Here is a 21,822-nt window from a genome sequence, read left to right as displayed (position 1 = left end):
TTCTGAACGCTGCAAACAGGATTTCTGTTTAAAAGAAGCAAGACAGAGCTGGGGAGGAGAGGGAACCAACAGTGATTCTTTCTGCCAGCCCCTGTGTGTTAATGACCAGTGGCTCTGTTAATTCCTGCTGTGCCCTGCTTGGAGACACTAATACCAAACTTGTTCACCTCTGCAGCTGAGGAGTGCAATGATCAATGGGGAAACAGGCTACCTCTCCATGGATGTGAAGGTCCCTGTGGATAAAGGGGTAAGAAATCATCCTTCTGCTCAGGTCACACAGGGGAGTGGATGGGAAGTGGATGCTGAGAAACCACAAAGGATGTGGTTTTTAATGTGCAGCGTTCCTGAGTGTGAGGATTTTATTGCTTCACCACATATATAACACAAGAGAGCATCATTAGAAGTGCTCGTTATACCTAGCAAGATTCTGCTCTCAGAAAGGTGCTGCAAATGTCTCTCAGCTCCCTACTTTGTCCAGGCAAAGCCAAAAAGCACACTGTTCATTGCTTATAGGGCTGTGAAATGAATCAGAGATCTTCAAGAGTTAGAATAGGGGAAGACTAAGCTGAACTGACTTAGACAGAAGGTGATTTGGAGGCTATTTTGCCACCCTCTTTCCCTACCCAAAACCACTCATGAAAACTTTGTCCCTCACTTTGTCAGAATGTGATTCCCTTTATCCAGGTCCAGGATTAAATTTCTATGCAAATATTTGCAGACGTTTTATGAAAAGCCCCAGTGAAATGGAGACTTTTGAACACTCCCTACCAGCTCCAGGGCAGGGTTATACATCTTCCTTTGGAATCAGTGCAAAATTATCTCGTGCATTTATGTTCACTGGTACTTTCTCATTCATGTTTATTTAACTCTCTTGAAGATTTTGGCTTTCATCATTTCCTGTTAGGAAGTATTCCAGAGTCCTGCAAGTTACACTGCCCAGAAGTCTTCTATATTTCAGGGAAATTTTCCATCCTTTATGGAGAGCATTTTTTTTCAGTGGCTGGCTGAACTGCTCCCATGCTAAGCCACAGTCAACACCAATTCCAACAAACCAAATGCTCACAGCCACTGCTGAAATGGGGGCATTTCCTAATGAAGAGACCTCTCTGCTTCCTCTGAATGGTTGTCCTGCTAAATATTGTCACTACATTTTTTCTCCCTGTTCTTGGTGTTTTCAACTCCCATGGCCCTGTCAATGGCTCTGCTTTTCTTCTCCTGGGCATTGCTAACATCTGCATTTGAAATATTTGCACACTTTTCAGCTATTATGATTGTTCCTGTTGACTCTTCTATCATTTCTGGTGCCGAAGTACCAGGGCTCCACTGAATTATGTGACTTGTTTCCCTGGGCTGCTCTGCACAGAGCAGCTATTCTCTGCAATAGGATATTTCTGAACAGGGAGCCCCCATTCTCCTTTCTGCTGTCCCTTCAATTTTTTTTCTCCCTCCCACAGCTGTGCTGGAACTGCCACCCTCACTTCTGTGTTTCTTAGCTATTTTTTCCAGTTGCCATTTTTCCACATGAAACCCACTTCTCCTTTTCATCCAGCCTTTCTAATTTTAAGGGCTGTTGAGACACTTTTTTCAGTATGCAGAGAAATGTTCTATTTTGTCTTACAGATAAATGCCTGTACAGAAGGGCTGCTAAAGCAGAGTCTGTTCCTCCCATTAGATTTTCTTCCCTTCACAGCCTGTTGTTTACTGTTGCTTTTTGTTTACAGTTCTGCAGCTGGTTCTCCCTCCATATCTTATTTAAGCCCACTTTAACTGATTATTTGGAATAAAAGTTCTTGAGAAGCTGTTTCAAGTACTTTATATAAATCCAGACATATTGTCTGTCCTTTTTTTCCTTCATCCATTACCTTAGTTATTCTATCAGAAAAGTAATCAAGGTTTTAGAGCAAGATCTATTCTTTGTTAGGTCTAAATTGCTTCTTTTGCTAGCTTAACCCCTTTGTGCCCCCTCAATAATACTTCTTCTGAGTCATCCAATGATATCTTTTAGTTCAATATTTTAGAGACATCCTTCTGCTCCCCTACCCAGGAGAAAAAGAAGATAACAAAAAGTTGCTTTGGTAAAGAGATGTTTGTTTCATTCTGCAGCTCTGGAAACCTTATGAAGCACAATGGGGGACTGAGGCTGAGTCAGTGACAGTTTCACTATTATCAGAATACACATGGAATGGAGACCAGAAATGAAGCTTAGTAATTCCCACTTGTAGTCTGACGAAGCAGAGCAGCACTGAAACAAAGGAAGTGCTGACAGAGCCTTGAAACAAAGAGAATGAGGCAGCCAGACTGTGGAGAGAAGGTCTGAGTGAAGGGAATTGAAATTATTCTGTCAGCCACATAAATGTCGATACCCCACATTGATTTCAGGAAGGTGTTGAGAACAGAGTGAGACAGAGAGGAAAAAATAAGGAACAAATACAGGAAGTAGTTGTTAGGGAGTTCTAGGGGCAGAAATGCCTTTGCTTGCAGCTTGAGCACAGAAGGGCTGTGACTGTGAAAGCAAAAGAGAGAGGACACGGGTAGAAGTGGTGGCAAACCTCTGGTAATGGCAATAGGCAGGCCTGGATGCCCAGCACAGCATCCAGTGTAGAAGTGCAGGTGTTCCCAGGCTGCAGGGGATGGCAGTCAGCCATCCTGTCACTGTGCCAGCATGACCATGCTCTCCTCTTCCATCCCCACTATGTAGCAAAGTCCTGCCTGAGCATCCTCAGCCCCACTTGGCTCAAGGGTGTCGCTGCTGCTTTTCCATTCCATGGGTAAGTGGTGGTACCTCCAGCTGTCTTGGGACTGGCTGAGCACTCACCAGAAGAGGGGCAGATCAGAGGAAAAGAGAAGCAGACCAAACCCTGCTAAAGGAAAGGGCCTCAGAGTAGCGGCCAGGTCTTTTCTGTGCCTTCACCATCAGATCATACAGGCAGGAAAAGGGAGGGTTAATACCTTTTGTACCATCCACAGCCACCAAAACACCACCAAGTGATGTTCTTTGGGGGTATCACAGCCCTATGGAAGATCTTGCACATGAAGAGAAATAACTTCATGGAAAGGGTTGTTTAAAAATTGCAGTGGACCGCCCAGGGAGGTGGTGGAGTCACCACCCCTGGAGGTGTTCAAGAAAAGACTGGATGTGGCACTTCGTGCTGTGGTCTGCTTGACAAGGTGGTGATAGGTCCAAGGATGGGTTTGGTGATCTCAGAAGTCTTTTCCAACCTCAATGATTCTGTGTGGTCCTGGCCCAGCAGAAACCCCTGCTGTTCAGCAGTACAGTTGCCGTGAGTGGAGAGAGAGGGGAGGAAAGGGGTTAAGCCACCTGCCACCTCCTCCCCTAACAATATCCTGAATCCCCATCACACCTAATGATATCCCCCATCCCTGTCAGCACAGTGAGCACAGCCTTGGTGCACACTGTGGGGCTGGCGCCCTCTGTGCCTCGCTCCACTTCCAGGGCTGCTCAGCTCGAGCAGGTTAGAGCAGGCATGACTTTCCCTGGGGAACACTGAGTTTTCTGTGCTCACTCCCCTGTCTCCCACCCACATCCTCTCACCTCGTTCTCAGACTGGGTCTAGGATTTTAAACATATTAGGGTTCATATACTGGCATAAGGCTTGGATAGAAACTTTCCAGAAGCTTTTCTCCTTTGGAAAAGCGTTCCACTGAAATCAACACTTTCCTACAGGAAAAGGCCAGTCTGGCAAACAGATGAAGTTCTGAAGTAGCTTTCAATAATCTGAAATGTCTTCAGTTGAAATGTCAGTCTGAAAAAGATATTTGTGTGCGAATCAAAATGGCTTGCATTCGAAACAGCACTTTTTTTTTTTTCCCAATTGAAAATGTAGATTTTTTTAACTGATTTTTTAACAAAATTGCAAGATGCTAATGTTTTGTCCCACTTTGGCATGAAAGCAAATGTCAGGAATATCAGCATTTCCCACAGGAGTGGGGAGACTTGGCCCTGGCTGCCCACCCACACAGAGGATAGGTTTGTCATTCTGCCTCTCCTTCAACTCCACCCCTCCTTCCTTATCTGCCCCTGAGCCCTCCTCCTGCTGGAGATGATGATGATGATGATGTGCAAAGCTGTCAGGGTTGCTGTGTCTAGTAGAAGAGCAGCAGGGCCCCAGCAGTGCTTGGAGTGGTGGGAGGAAGGGCAGCTTCCCCCCACCCCTTCCTGCAGCCGGTGCAGGAGCTCTGGAACAAAGAAAGGTTTATCTGAAGACCTTGTTGGAAAGATAGAGTGGCTGCCTGGATCCTGAAATTCTCGAGGTGCTGGATATGCTGAATGCTGCACATTCATCCCAGCCTCCAGCCAGCCTAGCAGGGTGTGAGGTGTTGGTTTTGTTCAGCCTTGGGGACATTACCCCAGGTCCCCATCACCACTGTGTCCTTGTTCTATCAGATCTCTTATTCATTCTCTTATTTCAGAAACGAGTTCTCTTCCTCACCAATGATTATTTCTTCACGGACATCAGTGGCACACCCTTCAGGTGAGCAAGGACTCGTGGCACCAATACAGTGTGTCAGAAGTCTGATCAGGGACAGCAGATCAGTCCCTTCTCTCCAGAAATCTTGCTACAAGTCATTAGTAGAGCAGTAGGAATAACTGATTTATTTGTTCCTATTGCCATTAAAATATTATTTGGGGTGAATTCAAAAGGAATATTATGATTTACCTGAAATTCAGAGTCTGAAAGCTATACCTTAGGTAGAGGATGAGACAGCTTGAATTTTCATTTCCACTGAATATGGTATACAGTTCTGGTGTACGCTTTTTAAAAATCCTAACGCTGATCTACACTGAAAATTACAAAACAACAAATAACAAATTAAGCAAATTGTGTGTGCGTGGAGGGAGGGGGTGTTGGTTTTATTCCCGCAGCTGAAATGGTTTGAAACTGGCAGAGATTTGAGAAATGTTATTGTTGACCTGAACCTACAACGTTGGCCAAACAAATTGTCACCAGCAATGCCTCACAGCTCTACAGACAGGTCGCTCAGCCCTCTGTGCTGAAATCGGATCTCACTTAATCCTCTTCCGATTATGTTCTTTTCTTTAATAGCTGTGGAGGGAGTTAATGTCTTTAAGGGTTGTAACTGCAGGGAATGACACCTTTCCTTGCTGTTTTCCTTCTTGCCTGCAGCCTGGGTGTGGTGCTGTCCAGGGGGCACGGGGAGTACATCCTGCTGGGGAACACTTCAGTGGAAGAAGGTAGGTTAACCTGAAAGGGACAAGGGAGCTACTCTGAATGTCACCAAGTCTCTTTCAGAGCCTGTATGTGTCTGTCTGCTTCCTCACTGAACACTCCGTGTACTCTCTGCTTTCAGGTTTGCACGACCTGCTCCAGCCAGACTTGTCCTTAGCAAATGAATGGTAAGTGGGGGAAATCCTGTCAGTGACACAGGACTTTGTCGTGATACTTGGGCAAGGCTCCCAGCAATGTGGTTTGTGTTCACCACCCTCTGTGGCCTGGGGAAAAAGCAGTGCTGTTCAGGTGTTGGACCTGCAAAGACCTAATTGTCTCCAAGCAATTGAGTTTCACCTCTTCCTCTGGGAGATCCCACCAAGACCAGGCACATTCCTAAGAAACAGCTGAGATTTATCCTCAGTCTTCTGTGCTCAGACTTACTTCATTCCTCTTCATGTTGCTCAGAATTGTCTTACAAAACCTACACTATGTCAGACCTGTTAGGCAATTTTGTTGCAAGCTTGGTGAGAGATTGAAATGCTTTTTTAAATCCTAGTTTATTTTTGGTTGGCATCCTTCTGAGCCTAGACCTAACTTCTAGTGAGCACGGGGGTGATTTATGACCCCTGTTTCAATAGCAAGCAGAACTTCAGGTTTTGCTTGGATTGGATATGAAACAGGGTGAAGCACGGCACTTTCCATTTATTGCTGTGAGCTTTGGGGTTTTCATGAACCCAACATTCAGTCCCACTCAGTCACATGAACCCAGGCTGTATGGAAGCCAAAATAACTATATTCAAGCAGCCCTGCACCCCTTCTCACCTCTCATTACACTGTCAAGTTTCACAAGCAGCACATTTGAGACACAAACAGCGACTTCTCCTTCTTCTACTCCTGACCTCAGGTGTCAGCTCACCACACTTTACATATTCATTTCTCTTAGACTTTTCTCATAAATCACTCCTTTCAGCCCCTTTATGAGGTTTAATTCTCTCTTATAACCCCTTCCTCTCCCTTGTCCTGACAATGGAGCAGTCAAAATTGGAAGCAGGATTAGAAGACTGGTTTCCTTTATAGCACAGAGCATTTCTATTACCTTCTTCAACTTTTCCCCAAACTGTGTCCTGAGGCTCCTGGAGTTGTGTCCCCGTGGAACAGCTTTTGTTGTCACCATATCACACTGCAAGATCATTCCTCATCTCACACTTTGTTCCTCTGTCTCTTGTTTTTTCTGCTCCTGCTCTGGTCTCACATTGCACATGACCCTCTGCTTGTCAGGTCTCTCCATCACAGTGTTGTTGTCTATACAGGCACAGGTACACATCTTACACACTATGACACAGGAAACTGCTGGCAGGATTTGGAACAGCTCTGTTGCATTGTGAGCTTATGCTGGAGAATGCAACAACCCTGCTGAGCACAGTGGTCAGGTTAATTGGTGTTTGGTTTAGTGGTGGGGTTTGGCTTACAGCCACACTGTTAGATTTAGAGTGGGCACAACATGCAGCATTGGTAAAGACCTGGCAGACCAAGGTTTCTTGCTGACTTTCTTTTTGCAGTTATTATCATCCAGGAGCATTTGTCTGACTGTGGTTTCTCTTTGCCCTTTGGGGCTTCTTCTCCCCTTCCCACCAGGATTTACTGCATCACCGACATCGATCCCGACCACAGGAAGCTCAGCCAGCTGGAGGCTGTGATCCGTTTCCTCACTGGGGAGGAGCCTGACCTGGAATGTGAGTCCCTGGCACTGAAAGTGTCCTGCTGGGCTTTTCCTGTACCCATCACAGGGGAGAGGGGACTGTAACAAACTGATTGGTGTCACACTGAGCCCCTGTGGCACTTGCTTACACAGGCAGGACTGAACTCAAGCCCAGATTAATTCACAAGTGGAAATGAGCAGAGGATCCACCTCCTTGTCTCCGTCAGAGGAGGTTTTTTTCCATTTCAAAGCTGACACATAACAAAGCTGAAACACCAGCCTTATTGAAGGTCTCAGCATAGGAAATACTGGAAAGTGGAAGGCTTGAATGGAGGTTAGCAGGGGCTGCACACCCCTATTTAGGACAGAACGACTGACTGGCCTAGGGAGCAATGGCAGGAGAAGCTAGGGAAAGTGCTGGGGCAGCTCAGTTTCCCAGGGACACAGGCGTCATCCTCCAAGGGCTCTCGGTGCCTTCTGGAGAGATGGGTTCTTTCAGACCAAGGATTATTAATTTTGTTTTCCAAACACAATCGGTAACGGATCCAAGAGGAAAAAATGGTTACAGGATTATTATCTTTCTTGCTCCCCCTGCTGCTCATCCCTGGCACCAGGTCCCATTCTCCTGCAGCCGATACAGCACCACTGAAGGGTGGGATCTCTTCCAGGAGGCAGAGATGGGCAGCTGTGCACAGGTATTTCCCTACAGCAATTTTAGGATGTCCTTCAGCCCACTTAGTTGTGCTAAGAACAAGCTTTTGCATGTAATGCTGCACATCAGAGGAACAAACCTTTGGCACAAGGATGGGAATCTCTTAAAAGTAAAATCAACTGTAATCCAGAAATCCTTCCTCTCTTGCACAATGTGAGCAGACCCCTCGTGGCAGTCCTTGGAGTAGGCTGGAAAGAGGAGATGTATGAGTTGAAGAGGCCAGGGAGGAGGAAAGTTTCAAGAGAGATGACTTGGAGAAATACACAGGCTTGGAAGTGCTGTAGAGGAAAAGCAAATATGATTTGAACACATGAATCCTAGACATGGGGGGCCTGAAGAAAGAAAGATCTCATGGTGGGCTCTGATTTTGAGGCTTGAATAACAACAACTGTGGAGAAAATGATCCTGAGATTTGTGACAAAGAAATTTGGGAAAACTTGAGCTAAAACCTTAAGGGACACCTGGAACATCAATCCAGGAAAGTTTCAGTGCCAGAAACACAGAAATGGTGGGGTGGTTCCATCTAGAACAGCACTGAAAGGGGCATCTCTGCACCATGATGGTCACCATGTTGTCACAGATTAGTGCAAGCAGGGCAGTACAGAAACAAAGCAGGTCAAAGAAATGGGGTTCTGGGGCATGTCATTTAGCCCATGATGATACCTTGAACTTTCCTAATCTCTTCTTAGCTCCGGTCTAAAATGGATTAGACTGATAGCCTGGACTGGCTTGAGCATCTGGTGAAAAGCAGGACAGGAAAATGTTTTGTGACTCACAGGAAAGAAGGAGGGCTAACAGAGAAGCCAGTGAGCAAAGTATCACAGTAGAGACTAAAAAAAGTCTCTAGTGGTTTTGAAGGAAGATGCTTGAGTGGAAAGTGTTGGCTGGTATCCTCTCCACAGGATACCCAGAGGGAAGGCCAAGACAGGGATTTGAGGCAAAGGCTGTGGAAAGCCTGTTCAATGAGTCAAGTGATGGTCCAGTGAATATCTTCATTTGAAAGTCTTTCACTTGCCCACACTTCTTTGGGCACCACCCTCCCACAGAGTTTGCAGGGAAATTGGCCTGATGGTTTTGGACATTAGGAAGAAATTCTTCACAGCAAAGGGTGATAAGTTCTTGGAACAGCTGCCCAGGCAGGTGGTGGAGTCACTGTCCCTGGAGGTGTTTAAGGAAGGACTGGAGGTGGCAGCTCATGGTTGACATGGTGGTGTTGGGTCACAGGTTGGACTCGATGATCTCAGACGTCTTTTCCAACCTCATTGGTTCTGTAATTCTGTGATCTGGGCTGTAACATCTGCTGCTGTGTTTTCTACCACCCAGGGCATTAGAACCTCTTCTCTGCCCTGTAATGGGGAGCCTCTTTTTTGTGCCCCATTGATCCTCTGTCCTGGACAGGCAGATGCTCCTTACCAAGGGACTCTCTAAAACATTTAGGGAGAGACATGTCTTTCTCTCCTGATTTTTGTTCTTCCTTTTTCTCCCTAGGTGATGAGGAGTTGGTCCAGGAAGTGCTGTTCGATGCAGTGGTCACTGCACCCATGGAGGCCTACTGGACAACACTAGCCCTCAACATGTCCTTGTAAGTGTAGGAGACATAAACATGGATAGAACACCACTGATGGTGCATCTCCAGATGCTGTGGGTTTGTGCAGTACTTGAAATAGTCATAAAATTTTGCACAGTACACAAGAAACTGTAGAAATAGCTCAAAAAGCTGATAGAAATAGCTCAATAGCTTGAAAAATGTCTCTCAGGAGTGAATTGCAGTAACTTGGGCCTCCTTTGGAGAGTCTTTAGTTTGGTGAGGGTTGTTCTAGTGGAGAAAAGGAGTTTGGTCTTCTCTCTAGTGGTAGTAGCTCCAGGTTGAACCTAAGGAAGATAGTGGACAGCTTGGCTTCAGTAAACAGTTTTGTATTTTATTACTTCCAGTGAGGCACCCGTTGCTTATGGTGTCTTGTATCCTGTCCCACAGATCTTCTTTCAGCAGACAACGTGTTACTTACAGATAAACATGGCCACTGGACTCCTGTCCCCATTTCAGCTCCTTGTATCACAACACTAACAGGAGCTGAGCCAGTGACAACCCTGCTAGGACATCCAATTATCAGCACAGCTTTAAATAGCCACACCAACATACCGTCTTTGGTCACATTCTGCTACCCTGGCCATTCTCTGCATCCCTGATCCAGCCATTCTCCTTCTGCAGTTCCTCTCCTGCACTTCAGCCCCATGAGAGTAGCCTGGAGTAGAGTTAACAGGGGCAGAGTAGCTTATGGCCTACTTAAAAGAGACTGAAATAAGCAGACTTCAAAGGTTTAAATCTGAGCACAAGTCCTAAACCTGCCAGTTGTCAGCCAGTAACAACCTGTTGCCATTAGCAGGGAGGAGCCGGTATCGCTCCTGGTGTAAACGGGTTATATTGCAAATGAAAATGGTTATATTGCAAATGAAAATGGTTATATTGCAAATAAACTTGGGATCAGGTCTCCAGATGTGGCTTCAAGTCTGAAAGGTCCTCACCCTCGGGCAGGGACTGTGGCTGTTCTTCTGACAACTGTTTGTTTCTGCTTGTGTGTTTCTGTTCCACAGGGACAGTGAGGCAGGCATTGAGATGGCGTTTCTGGGCACTCGGGCTGGGCTCATGAGGAGTGCCCTGTATGTGGGCTCTGAGAAGATTTCCAACAAGTAAGTCCCTAAACTGTATTAAGGGGTTTCTGTCAGTGTCTCTGAAGGGGCAGCAGAAATCACCACCAGCCTTAGAAATGCTTTTTGGGAGATAAGAATGGCAAGAAGCCACACCTTGATGGCATTACTGCTGATTCACAGAATCATGGTAGGGGGCCTTTGTGTTCCTCTTGTCCTTTTGAGTTTTTCTTAAAATCCTGTCCCAAAGTGCATTCCTTTGAATGAAACCCTTCAACCATTCCCTGACTTCAGTCAGCTGACACAGAAAGTGCCCACAGTTACTACATATCCCCAGGACCATTCTGCAGTGCAAAGGCTCTGCACTCCAATGCCCCAGCGACATTCCAGCTTGGCTGTGTTTGATCTTTCTGTCTCAATTCCTCTTCCAGATTTATGCTGCTCTGCCTCTCACACTGCCCACACGGCAGTGAGGCGTTAAGCAATGTGACTGACATCTGTCACATCCCATTCCCTCCCCTGTCCTCTCCCCCAAGGCAGAAGTGTGTGTGCACTGAAGGGTTTTGACGTGGAAAGGGTAGTTTGCATTCTGTTGCAGTTTGGATACGCAGGCTGGCGCAGGCTGCTGGAGGAAAGGACAGGTCACAGAGGCACACCAGCAGATGGAACAGAAAGGGCCATGTGGGTGGTGGTCATTAGCTTCCTGGCAGCTGTTTCACTGTCCCCAAGTTCCCCAAACATGAGTCCTACACTCAAGCTCTGTTGTGCCTGAAAAGTGACACTCTTCATGTGTTTGAAGCAGTCTGAAGAATTCAGTCTCTGGCAACAAGGGAGCAATGCTGAATGCTGCAGGAGGCTGATGTGCTGATTCCTGATTCCCCACTGCTCATCAGGAGCAGCGTTCAATGCTTTAAACAGTCACGGTCACCACACTGCAGAGAGACCCCCACATATCCCACAGGGGGAGCTTCTGGAATGCCCTGAAAAGAAGGAATCGTAAATGAGGAATTATCATTACGTCAAAATATACAGCAAAACAAGAGCCTGAAAACAAAGGGATTTGCCAGGCAAGCTGTATGAACCCCCAGGGAAGCAAATGACCTAATTTTCATGAGGTCTCTCCTGAGCACTCACTGCCTGCCTTGCCATGCTCCCAGGACACGTCCTCTTGCCTTCAGAAGCACTTCTTTGCTCAAGCACTTCAGTTCCTGCCTCTCTAGGAATCACAGAATCATAGAAATTGTTAGGGGGTTGGAATGGACCTTAAAGATCATCTGTTCCCGACCGACCTACTACTGTGCCTTGGGGAGGGACACCTCCCACTAGACTAAGCTGCTTAAGGCCTTACCCAACCTGGCCTTGAACACTGCCAGGGTTAGGGCATCCACAGCCTCCTTCAGCAACCTGTTCCAGCTTCTCACCGGCCTCACAGTAAAAGATTTCTTCCTAGTATCTTACCTAAATTTCCCCTCTTTCAATCTGTACCCATTTCTCCTTGCCCTATCACTACAGTTCCTAACACAGTCCCTGTCCAGCCTCCCAGTAGCCCCCCTTCAAACACTGGAAGGCTGCTATGAGGTTTCTGCTCTGAGCATCTCCTGAGGAGATGAGGATTTATACACAGTTGCATACCCTTAGGCTTGGGGCGAGTGGTTTGTTTCTGTAGGAGAATGCCTAATCCCCTTTCCTCGGCTGCTCCCCGTCCCTGCAGTAAGGAATGGCACCTGAGCTTCCCTCGGCCACCCGCTCACCCCACACCCCGCTGCTGCCTGCGGGCTGTCATTGCCCGTAACCCTGTCATGCTGCCCGGTAACACTGCCAGCCTGTCTGGTTCGCTGCCATGTTGCCCGTGTCCTATCGACCTGCCCGGCTCTCTTCCATGCTGCCCGATTGCCTTCCGCGCTGCCCGGTCCCCTGCCACGCTGCCCAGTAGCCCCGTCATGTTGCCCGGTAACCTTTCCATGCTGCCCGGTAACCCTGCCCGGTTCTCTGCCGCCCAGCCCGCTGTCCCTGCCGCCCAGCCGGGTAACCCAGCCCGCTGTCCCTGCCGCCCAGCCGGGTAACCCAGCCCGCTGTCCCCGCCGCCCAGCCGGGTAACCCAGCCGGGTAACCCAGCCCGCTGTCCCCGCCGCCCAGCCGGGTAACCCAGCCCGCTGTCCCTGCCGCCCAGCCGGGTAACCCAGCCCGCTGTCCCCGCCGCCCAGCCGGGTAACCCAGCCCGCTGTCCCCGCCGCCCAGCCGGGTAACCCAGCCGGGTAACCCAGCCCGCTGTCCCCGCCGCCCAGCCGGGTAACCCAGCCCGCTGTCCCCGCCGCCCAGCCGGGTAACCCAGCCGGGTAACCCAGCCCGCTGTCCCCGCCGCCCAGCCGGGTAACCCAGCCGGGTAACCCAGCCCGCTGTCCCCGCCGCCCAGCCGGGTAACCCAGCCGGGTAACCCGGCCCGCTGTCCCCGCCGCCCAGCCGGGTAACCCAGCCGGGTAACCCAGCCCGCTGTCCCCGCCGCCCAGCGCGGCCCTGAGAGCCGCGGCCCGGCCGCGCCGCCCGCCCGGGGCCTGGGCCGGGCCAACAGCGGCACCTGGCGGCGGGCGCGGGGGGCGCGGCCGCCCCTCGGCAGCGAGCGAGGGCCCGGCCCTGCCCCGGGGGGACAGCGCGGGACAGCGGGGGACAGCGGGGGACAGCGGGGGACAGCGGGGGACAGCGGGACACCGCCTGCCGTCGCCCGTGGGAAAGACCCGGTGAGCCCGGCCGCAGGTGTCCCGCTGCGTTGTCCCGAGGAGGGCTGCCGCTCCTCCGCGCCGCGAACAACGTGTTGTCTCCCCCGGCAGGAAATTCCTGACCCAGAAGGACAAGGAGAGCATCTTCACCATGGACCACTTCCCTCTGTGGTACCGCAGGGCGGCCGAGCATCCCCCCGGCAGCTTCATCTACAGCATTGTCTCAGAAGATGAGTCAGGTAACCCCAGCCTGAGCGCAGAGCAGGCAAAGAGAAAAAAGCTTTTCACACACTGCATCCCACACCACGCCCGTCCCGGTCCCTCCATCGCTGCTTAGTGGGAAGTGCTGAGACCTGCCCGCTTGGCGTTCCCTTCGCAGCAGTGAAGGGCACAGAGCTCATGGCCGAGATACTGATCACAGCTGAGAGATGGAGCTACGAGGCGTGGGGAAGGCAATCAGGAATGAGGGATGCAGGGCGATAGAGCAGGAGAAGGATGGAAATGGAAATGGAAATGGAAATGGAAATGGAAATGGAAATGGAAATGGAAATGGAAATGGAAATGCAAGGCTTGGGTAGATGGAAAGGTTTAGGGAGGCAGGAGAACACGAAGTACTTGTAGGGCTGTAATACACATGAAACATGAGAAGGGAACAGGAAAGGTGTTGCAGAAGGAATGAGACATGTAGGGGTGGCCAGGCTTGGGAGGGAACAGCATCAGCCCTGCTGGATGACAGTAACAGCTGGCACTGGTGAGGGACCAGCCAACAGTCAGGAAGTCTCAGTTCAAAGGGTGTCATTTTTTCCATCACCACTTCCCATCACAGGAAAGGATGGGTTTGTTATGCAAGATGGTGGTGGAAAAGGGTGGAGGGGAAAGCTTTTCCGTAGCATTGGTGTCCTGCATCCTTCTAATCCTAGTACTAGAATATGGCATCTCCTGCTCACCAAAGAAGTTCAAACACCAGAGGAAAGCAAGGAGTGCCTTTTCAATATCTCCTGCTTAGGATTGTTGGTTCCTGTGAATATGCAGGACCAGCCAGGACCTTCTCAAAGGCTGGAAGAGAGCAGAAGAGCCTAAAAACAAACAAGCAAAACAAAATATTCGTGTGAGACTCCTCCACAGAAGGCAGAAATCCCCTCTGTGCTCCTCCCTGGCCCCTAGCTCTCCATCTCTGTCAGAGCTCAGCACTGTAGCTGTTAAAGCTTTTTGTGGCACAGTGGTGGGAGTCTGGTGGGTGGGAAAGCAAGTAGCAAAGAGAATAAAACCAGCCTGGGAGGCAAGAGATGAACCAGGATGTAAAAGGAAAGGAATAGAAAGAGAAAATACTCAAAACCCACAAAAGCCTCTCTCTCCCCAACACCCTTATATCTCACTTAAAAGGCAAATGTGGAGAGATGGCAGGAGCGACGTTTTACTGCCCTACAAGCCATGGCATCTGCTCTTTGGAATAGAATTGGAAAACCAGTCAGTGACACCCTGTGGTACTTCCTAGGGCAGCCATTACCCAGGCCACAGTAGCCATGCTGGCTAAACACTGGGGTTGTGGCTTGCTGTGGCTTTCTTAGAAGTCACAGCTGGCTTTAGATAAAGACAGAAGACAAGTAGCTGGCAGTGTTCTTTGTTTTACATGGCCATGGGTCAGAAGTTTCAACCAAGTCCAGGATGCCACTCACCTGGAAACCCTGCAGGCACCTTGTAAGAAGCAGCACTTGGCCCTGAAGACCTTGTGCCCTAAACTGTAAGGGAGATTATTGGCCTTTAGGGATGAGCAGCTGTGCTCTGAGAGACTCTGATCTATGGGATCACACAATATGCCTGGAAAGGGTCAGGAAATAATACCCAGTGCTTCTGAGACAGTGGTTCACTGTAAAGCAGAGTCCAGGCCCTTCTTCAACATCTGATGAAGCAGGGCTGCCCCACATTTAAGCCAAAAATAGGCCACCCAGTTTCTTATTAAATTCTGTCAGATTATGAAGTCCCCTTTTCATGTTTTCCACAAGTCCCCTGCTGTGACAGGAGGTTTTCATGGCAGATGGGCTTCTAATCATCTAAGAAGGAAAACCCCCAAGAGCTCTCTCTTGGGGAGGAAACCAGCAGGAAATGACTGCAGGTCATCAGAATCATTTGTGCACAGCACCCCCTTCCAGTGTCCATAAGTCTCAGAAATAAAAGGACAGTGGGGAAGCCTCTGCCTGTAAAGTAGTACTGTTCTTGTAACCCAGATTTTTTATGTCTTGGGTGGGATTTTCTAGAGATCCTAAGTGTATTTTGCTTCTTTGTCCCATCCTTGAACTTCAAGACATTTGAGGTTCACCATAAAGGCAGGATCATGCTCAAGGCACGTGAGCTGTGTATTTATTTCACAAGGTTTTACTGCTTTTGACACACTTGAGCAGGTTAATCTGGCTTTGATTAAAACACAACAACAAAATAATGAGAGCCTCCACACCAAACAGTGGTAGGCACTGAATTGTGCTCTGTACACACCTAGAATGATGAAAAGTAGTAACAAATGCTAGAGTTGTGGGGAAGGAAAGAATCCCTCCGCCATCTGTCTAAGCAAGACATTTCCATTGAGCAGGCCAGGAGGGAACCAGGTGCAGACTACATGGATCGGACTGGCCTTCAAACTGTCCCCTGGCAGTTCCCAAAGAGGTGCCCCAGCTGAGGCTAATCTAATCACTTAAAAAAATACAGAAATGGAATCTGCCACAGAAATGGACAGTTGCAGGCTGAAACAACTGCACTGACAAAGAGAGATGGGGTTCAGTTGGTTGAGCCTACCCAGCCATGTGATGTTAAATGCCCTGTGGGAGCTCAGAGATCTGCACAGGGCTGGCAGATGTGTCACAGGACCTACAGCATGCTTAAAGCAGCAGCTCAGGGATAATTGGGAGACCCTGGGGCATAAGGGAGTTTAGGCAACAAAGTCCCAGAAGAGTTTGTTTCTGAAATGGAGTGCGCTCTGGAAGCACCTGGAAGTGCTGTGGCTGCAGTTTTTAGTGCTGGCCTGGCTTGGGTTAGAGTTAGACATACTCCTGACAACTTTGCTGTGCAAGTGTTGTCAGAATTACTTGTCCTGCTTCTCCTCTGTCCACAGAGTTTAGATGGTGCATTGAGCAGAGCAGATCTCTGGCCTAAGAGAAGCTCTACATGCCCAAAATCGAGGAGGCCCGTCCTTTATATTTTATCCCAGAATCATGGAACGTTTGGGACCTTAAACGTCACTTAGACTTAGGTCCATGAAAGGGACCCTAAAGATCACTTAGTTCCATATCCCTTGCCATGGGCAAGGATGTCTTCCATGAGACCAGGTTACTGAAACCCTTCCCCCCCTCCAGAGTTGGACACTTCCCTTGTGCTGAGGATGCCGCTTTCATCATGAGTCATAGAGAAGAGAAAAATAAAATCGACATCCCATTAGGCTGCTTTTGTGTCTTGAAAGACGCAGCCCTCAAAATTCTGGCATGTTTCAGAGTTGAGGCATATGTACACACTGTCCTGGATGGGAAAATGTGTGGGCAAGCTGCTCCTGCTGCATTTTATTCCTCTCTGGGGTTAAGCTAACCAAGCCTGCGGTGTTTATGTCTTGACAGAGGGGGGTGGCCTGCCAAAAGTGGTGACAGTGAGCACGGCTGTGTCTGTGTCTGTGGATGGGAAGATGGGAATTGCTGCAGGTAGGACATTCTGGTTTCTCTTTTTATCTTGAATGAAATGGCTGCATCTTGCATTGAGTGTGGGAGCTGAGAGCTGTTAGCTTGTCATTCAAGGGAAGTGACAGGAGCCACAATAGCTTGTGGTATTGAGAACTAGGCTAAACAGAGAATAATGGAACAGGTACTGAATGGCTGACAGGCTTCTGAAAGGGAAATGGGCTGTTTGAATGGAAGCTTCCCATCTCCAGTGCTGATGAATTTGTGGATTGAGATCCTTTCTCTGGAGCAGGAGTGGGTTGAGAAGTCCGTACAGGTTTAAACTTTGCAGGAAACACTTTTGGCTTTTGAACAGCATCATGTTTATGCATCTCCATTGTTACCTCAAATGAAAAATAACTTCTGCTGGTGGAATGAGCGTGTTGCTAGAACTCCAGTTCAGACCTGTAGATTGCCAAGCTTACTGTTGTATCTGAGCTTTAAATTTTTTTGGCAGACCTTCACTAGACTGCATCTTCTTTTGGAAAAGTACATTATTTGCAACAGAACCCCAAAGCTTTTGAAAATTTATCATTTTCTATACTAATTGCTTCAGCCTTTATGGAAGTACGTTGAACTCAGCAGCAAAACACAGCAGCCATTTAAAAAAACAAGCCAGCATTATCAGTAACCCTGGCACCATATCCCATTTAACCCCTCAGCATAGGAGTACTGGGGTAAGAGAAGATGTAGCTCCGTGGAAATGGTTTTAGGCCTGGAAACAGTGGCTAAAGGGAGAGGCTGATGGAGCAGGTAATGGAGTAATTATATGCTGTGATGCAAAGCTCCTCAGGAAAGAATGGTTAGTGCTAATGGAGCCTTGCATGGTGGAAGGAATGACTGATAGAATGGACACCCAACAACAGAAGGCCATAGAGCAGATACCTTCAGATCACACAGCCCGCCACTGCATTTGCCTAGGTGGGGGAGGAGACAGGAAATGTTCTTCAGTACTACTAGTCAGTAAAATTACAGCAATTTAACTTCATCTGTTGAAGCATTCCTTAATTTCCAGGATTTCAGTGAGTTCTACATGACAGTGATACTCTTTAATTATCACCTGGACATTGAGAAAGTACTTTTAAGCTGAAGGAAGTGTTATGAAATAGAACATTTCGCTCTTATGCCCAAAGCCAGAAAATTGTTATGAAGTCTGCCCAGAGACACCTGTGAACAGAGAAGATTTCAGAAAAGTTCACATTAAGAGGTGCTTGGATGATAGGAACTACTCCCAAAACTGATACCAGGTGACACTGTTATACCCAGCAGAAAACAAAAGAGCATTGAAACCACACCAAGGACCTCTGCACAGCACTGAAATATTTTTCTAAGCATTAATTTGAGAGGAGAAAACATTTTTTAAAAAACAAGTTTGTTTTTCATGATCTTTTTCCTTCCCTTTCCTGACCTATGGATTAGAGCAGAGGCACACAAGCAGTTCATTTGTGGTTTGTTCAAGCCCAGCTGGAAATTAGGCTGCTCATCCACCCTCCCTCTCACCCCTCCACCCTGGTGGACTGGGGAGGAGAATCAAAGTAAAACTTGCAGCTTGAAATAAGAACAGTTTAATAATTGAAAATTAAGCAAAATACAGTAATAATGGTAAATTATGATGATCATGAACATGATAAAAATAATAATAGAGAAAAACAAGCAATGCAAGGTACAATTGCTCGGCACCCACTGACCCATGCTAGACCTCTCTTCCTAAACCCAGACTGGTCCCTCTTTTGGGTAACTCTCCCCAGTTTCTATACTGGTCATGGTGTAGAATGTTCCTTTGGTCAGTTCAGGTCGCCTGGCCAAGCTCTGGTCCCTCCCAGTTTCCTTTGTTCACTTCCTCACAGGCAGAGCATGAGACAAGGGAAAAAGCCTTGACTCAGGATAAACACTTAGCAAAAAACCAAAACATTCTCATCATGAATTCAAAACACAGCGCTCCAACAACCACTGAGAAGAAATTAACTCTACCTTAGCTGAAACTAGGACAATCTGGCACTCAGCTTAAATACAATGAAGGAAACTTCTCAGTGGAAACACAGGGGCAAGAACAAGTGGCAGGAGGATGTGGCCCTGGCAGAGCCATTTCTCTTCTGTCAGCAGCACTTTCCACAACCCCTGTGGAGATTTCCACCCACTCAGTTATGCTGAATACTATCACTGTGGACATGCTGTGAAGGATCCTTTGCAGGGGGTAGAGGAAACAGTAGAGGACAGGAAAACAAATCATATTAAAACAATAACAATAAGGTGAAAAATCTGTCATTTTTGAAAATGATGCAGAACCAGTTTTCTCACTGGCAGCCATGGAAGTTGAGGCACAGAAATTAATTTTCAGTTGCTTTTGTTCCCTAAAAGTACCATGGTGCCTGTCCCCAGCAGGTACATTAGGAGACCTGACTACAAGCATCTTCTGCTACTCTCACACATGGTGGGTGTTCTTCATTCCTGGTTTCTTGCTCTTTGATGAAAACAGCCCATCTCTGATCCATGGGATGGGAGGAATAAATTATAGCATCAGGGCAAACATTATCACTCAAAGGTTCCAGAGACCTTCATGTCCCCAGCCGTAGCCTCCACTGACTTCAGCAGGAGTGCAAGGGTTTGTTGAGGTAGGTTCTATGTTCTGGCTTGGGTGTCAGTTTACACCATGTTTGGGGGGTTCAGGGAGGAAAAAAGTGCTATATTACCATTTGCTTTGTTTCCAGTAGTGACAAAATTCATCATCTGAATCTTTCATATTAATAGTCCTTTTTTTAAAAGGCCAATACCTAGTGATCACACTACCAATAGAAATACTATTTTTTCTTGAGGATGTCAGCTTAGAGAGTAAGGATGTCGATCTCACTTCATTTCCCCTCACAGTAATATAATTATCCTGAATGGCTAGATCCTGATTCTAGGGGACTGTGAGGGGCTGCAGCATAAATGCTGCTGGGCAGAGCTGCCACACCATCCTGGGTACAGGAGAGGGGTGAAGGAAGGGGAGGGAGTGTGGAGGCACACAAGAGGCAATCAGAGCAGAATGTGATGCAGATTGTTGTTCTTGTTGTTCTGATGGCATCAGCCCTTACTAGGATTGATACCATGGTAATTTAGTTGTGAAACTACCAGAAGTTTGGTACCCAGCACTGGTTCCCAGAAAGCCAAATATCAAGGTAGACTTGTAGTTTCTGAATAAATGCAGCTACATTTCTGTAAAAGTGGAACAAGAGCAACTTTTTGAGTGCCCCTATAAAAGAACAGGTGGTATGAACTGGCCTGTCATTCTGCCACTAATCATTACTGTCACTTGTTTGACTTGATGGTGCTTGAGGGGATTTGTAAGCACTTTGAAATGTTCACTATGCATGCAGTGAAAAATTAAGCTCCAGGATTTACAGCAGTGCTCGTGGGGAGGAAGTACGCCCAGAGCCCCCATGGGGAGAATGCCAGTGACAGGGAACACTGGGCCCCTTTTCTTCTGGCAGATGAATGGCAGTCCCCAGCCAGGGCAGAGTAAGGCAAACTGGTCAAATCAAATGTCCAGGAAGATGACACAGGCATGGCTGCTGTCAGGGAGTGAGGGAGCCGTCAGATAGGATTAGAGAGTTGCAGTCTGGAGGGCTGAGAGAAGGAATGGAGGGGGAAGCACAAGGGCTTCCTTCCTCCCATTTCAGTCTGTGTTAGCTCAGTGGGAAGTCCCAGAATGTATCTGATGGGGAGTCTGAGCTGTTCCTCTGGCCATCAGAGATGCTACTCCACACTTCAGGTGGAGAGGTGGCCAAATTCAGGAAGGAAAGGAAGTGTCCTTTGCCCTGCCCTGTCCTCACCCCTTTTCATCCACCCATCTCCTTCCCCCATGAGCCTGGGAGAGGTGCACAAGGGGTTCAGGGTACACACACAGATTTCTTGGAGGATGTGGTGGAGCTAAGGCAGGGTCCACTTGTGTGAGCTGAGTTGGTGTGGTCTCCTTGGTGGGAAGCCACACAGGCTACCCTGCCTTGACTATAACCTGTTTCTTGGAATGAGTGTTATCTACCTGCTGTATTGTGCTTTGGCATTTCAAAGCACTATGCAAGCATTAAGTAATGCCTGGATGATTAATTATAATTAATTAGAAGGCAGCTATTCTCCTGGGATGTCAGTCCAGTACCTTTCATGCACACTAACTGCGTTGGAAATGAGAAATAAGGATGGTGATGGCATTCTCCCCAAGCCATGTCCTGCCCCAGATAGCACTGTCATCTGCTCCCTCCCGTGAGTCAGTGGCCTGGGGCTTTCTGATCCTCAGGCTGCAAGGCAGAAATCACATGGAGTTGCTGACAGAAGCTTTTAGTGATTTAAAGCCTCAGTGAAACCGCTGGAATCTGTGCAGGAGTTCAGCTGTCACTTTGGGCTGTGGATGACGTCTCTTTCTTTGCCTGACCTTCTGGGGCTGTCAGCTGGCTGCCAGTCCCAGCAGGGACAGGTAGGGTTGGGTTCATGGCAGGGATGGCAGACAGACAATGGGGCATGCACATGGTGCCCAAGAAAAACAATTCAAATGGGCACCTGGGAGATGTGGGGCTATACAACACTTCTCTCCTCTGTTGATATTGGAAGTAGCTGTTCTTACCAGAGTTATTGGACCACAGTGAAATCATTATCCCATGGCACCAGCATTTCATGCAGATGTATTTGGGGAGAGCCCTAGGCAAGCTCGAACCAGGGGCAGACAAGAGAAATGTTGTCTCTGTTTTAGAGACAGGGTTCTGTACACTGAGTTATCAAAACCAGTATTTTCAGAAAAGCTGTGTACTCACAGCAGGAGCAGATTTAATTTTTTTTTTTCAGAAGTATTTGAAATCAATCAGTCTGAAAAGTAGGAAATGGGGAGTAATTTTGTCATTTTACCTCTGGTTAAAATCCAGTCTCTGTCAGTCTGATGGAAGCTCTTCATTTGAAAAGCAATTCCTGGCCAGCTTGATGTCTCTCCATCTCTCCCTTGGTCTCCAATTTTGGCTACCTGCTGTCTGCTACCAGCAAGCAGGAACAGGAGGTACAGGTGGCTTTTTCAGCAGGACTGTTGCTGTGGCATCTTTTCAAGCTAATCTGCACACAATTCCATATTCCTACAGTTTTGTTGTTTGGATGGATAAAACATTTCATAAAACCTTCTCTCTGGAAAGTGACAGTAGCATCA

The 21,822-nt window shown here is 47.9% G+C and overlaps 1 protein-coding gene across 1 annotated transcript in view; it reads left to right on the top strand.

Annotated features, from left to right (window-relative positions):
- Window positions 1-21,822, top strand: part of CACNA2D4 (calcium voltage-gated channel auxiliary subunit alpha2delta 4) — a 125,699-nt gene that overhangs the window by 42,576 nt on the left and 61,301 nt on the right. Inside the window, exons 18-26 of the mRNA XM_066320233.1 lie at window positions 176-247; window positions 4,432-4,493; window positions 5,148-5,215; window positions 5,332-5,377; window positions 6,828-6,925; window positions 9,092-9,185; window positions 10,196-10,291; window positions 13,075-13,202; window positions 16,563-16,643. Of these exons, the coding sequence (XP_066176330.1) occupies window positions 176-247; window positions 4,432-4,493; window positions 5,148-5,215; window positions 5,332-5,377; window positions 6,828-6,925; window positions 9,092-9,185; window positions 10,196-10,291; window positions 13,075-13,202; window positions 16,563-16,643 (745 nt within the window). The remainder of the gene's footprint in view (window positions 1-175; window positions 248-4,431; window positions 4,494-5,147; window positions 5,216-5,331; window positions 5,378-6,827; window positions 6,926-9,091; window positions 9,186-10,195; window positions 10,292-13,074; window positions 13,203-16,562; window positions 16,644-21,822) is intronic.

The sequence above is a fragment of the Sylvia atricapilla genome, chromosome 5 (assembly GCF_009819655.1).
Source record: "Sylvia atricapilla isolate bSylAtr1 chromosome 5, bSylAtr1.pri, whole genome shotgun sequence".
Taxonomy (NCBI): domain Eukaryota; kingdom Metazoa; phylum Chordata; class Aves; order Passeriformes; family Sylviidae; genus Sylvia; species Sylvia atricapilla.
The sequence above is the reverse complement of the archived record's forward strand: the minus strand, read 5'-3'. Positions and strand labels throughout refer to the sequence as shown.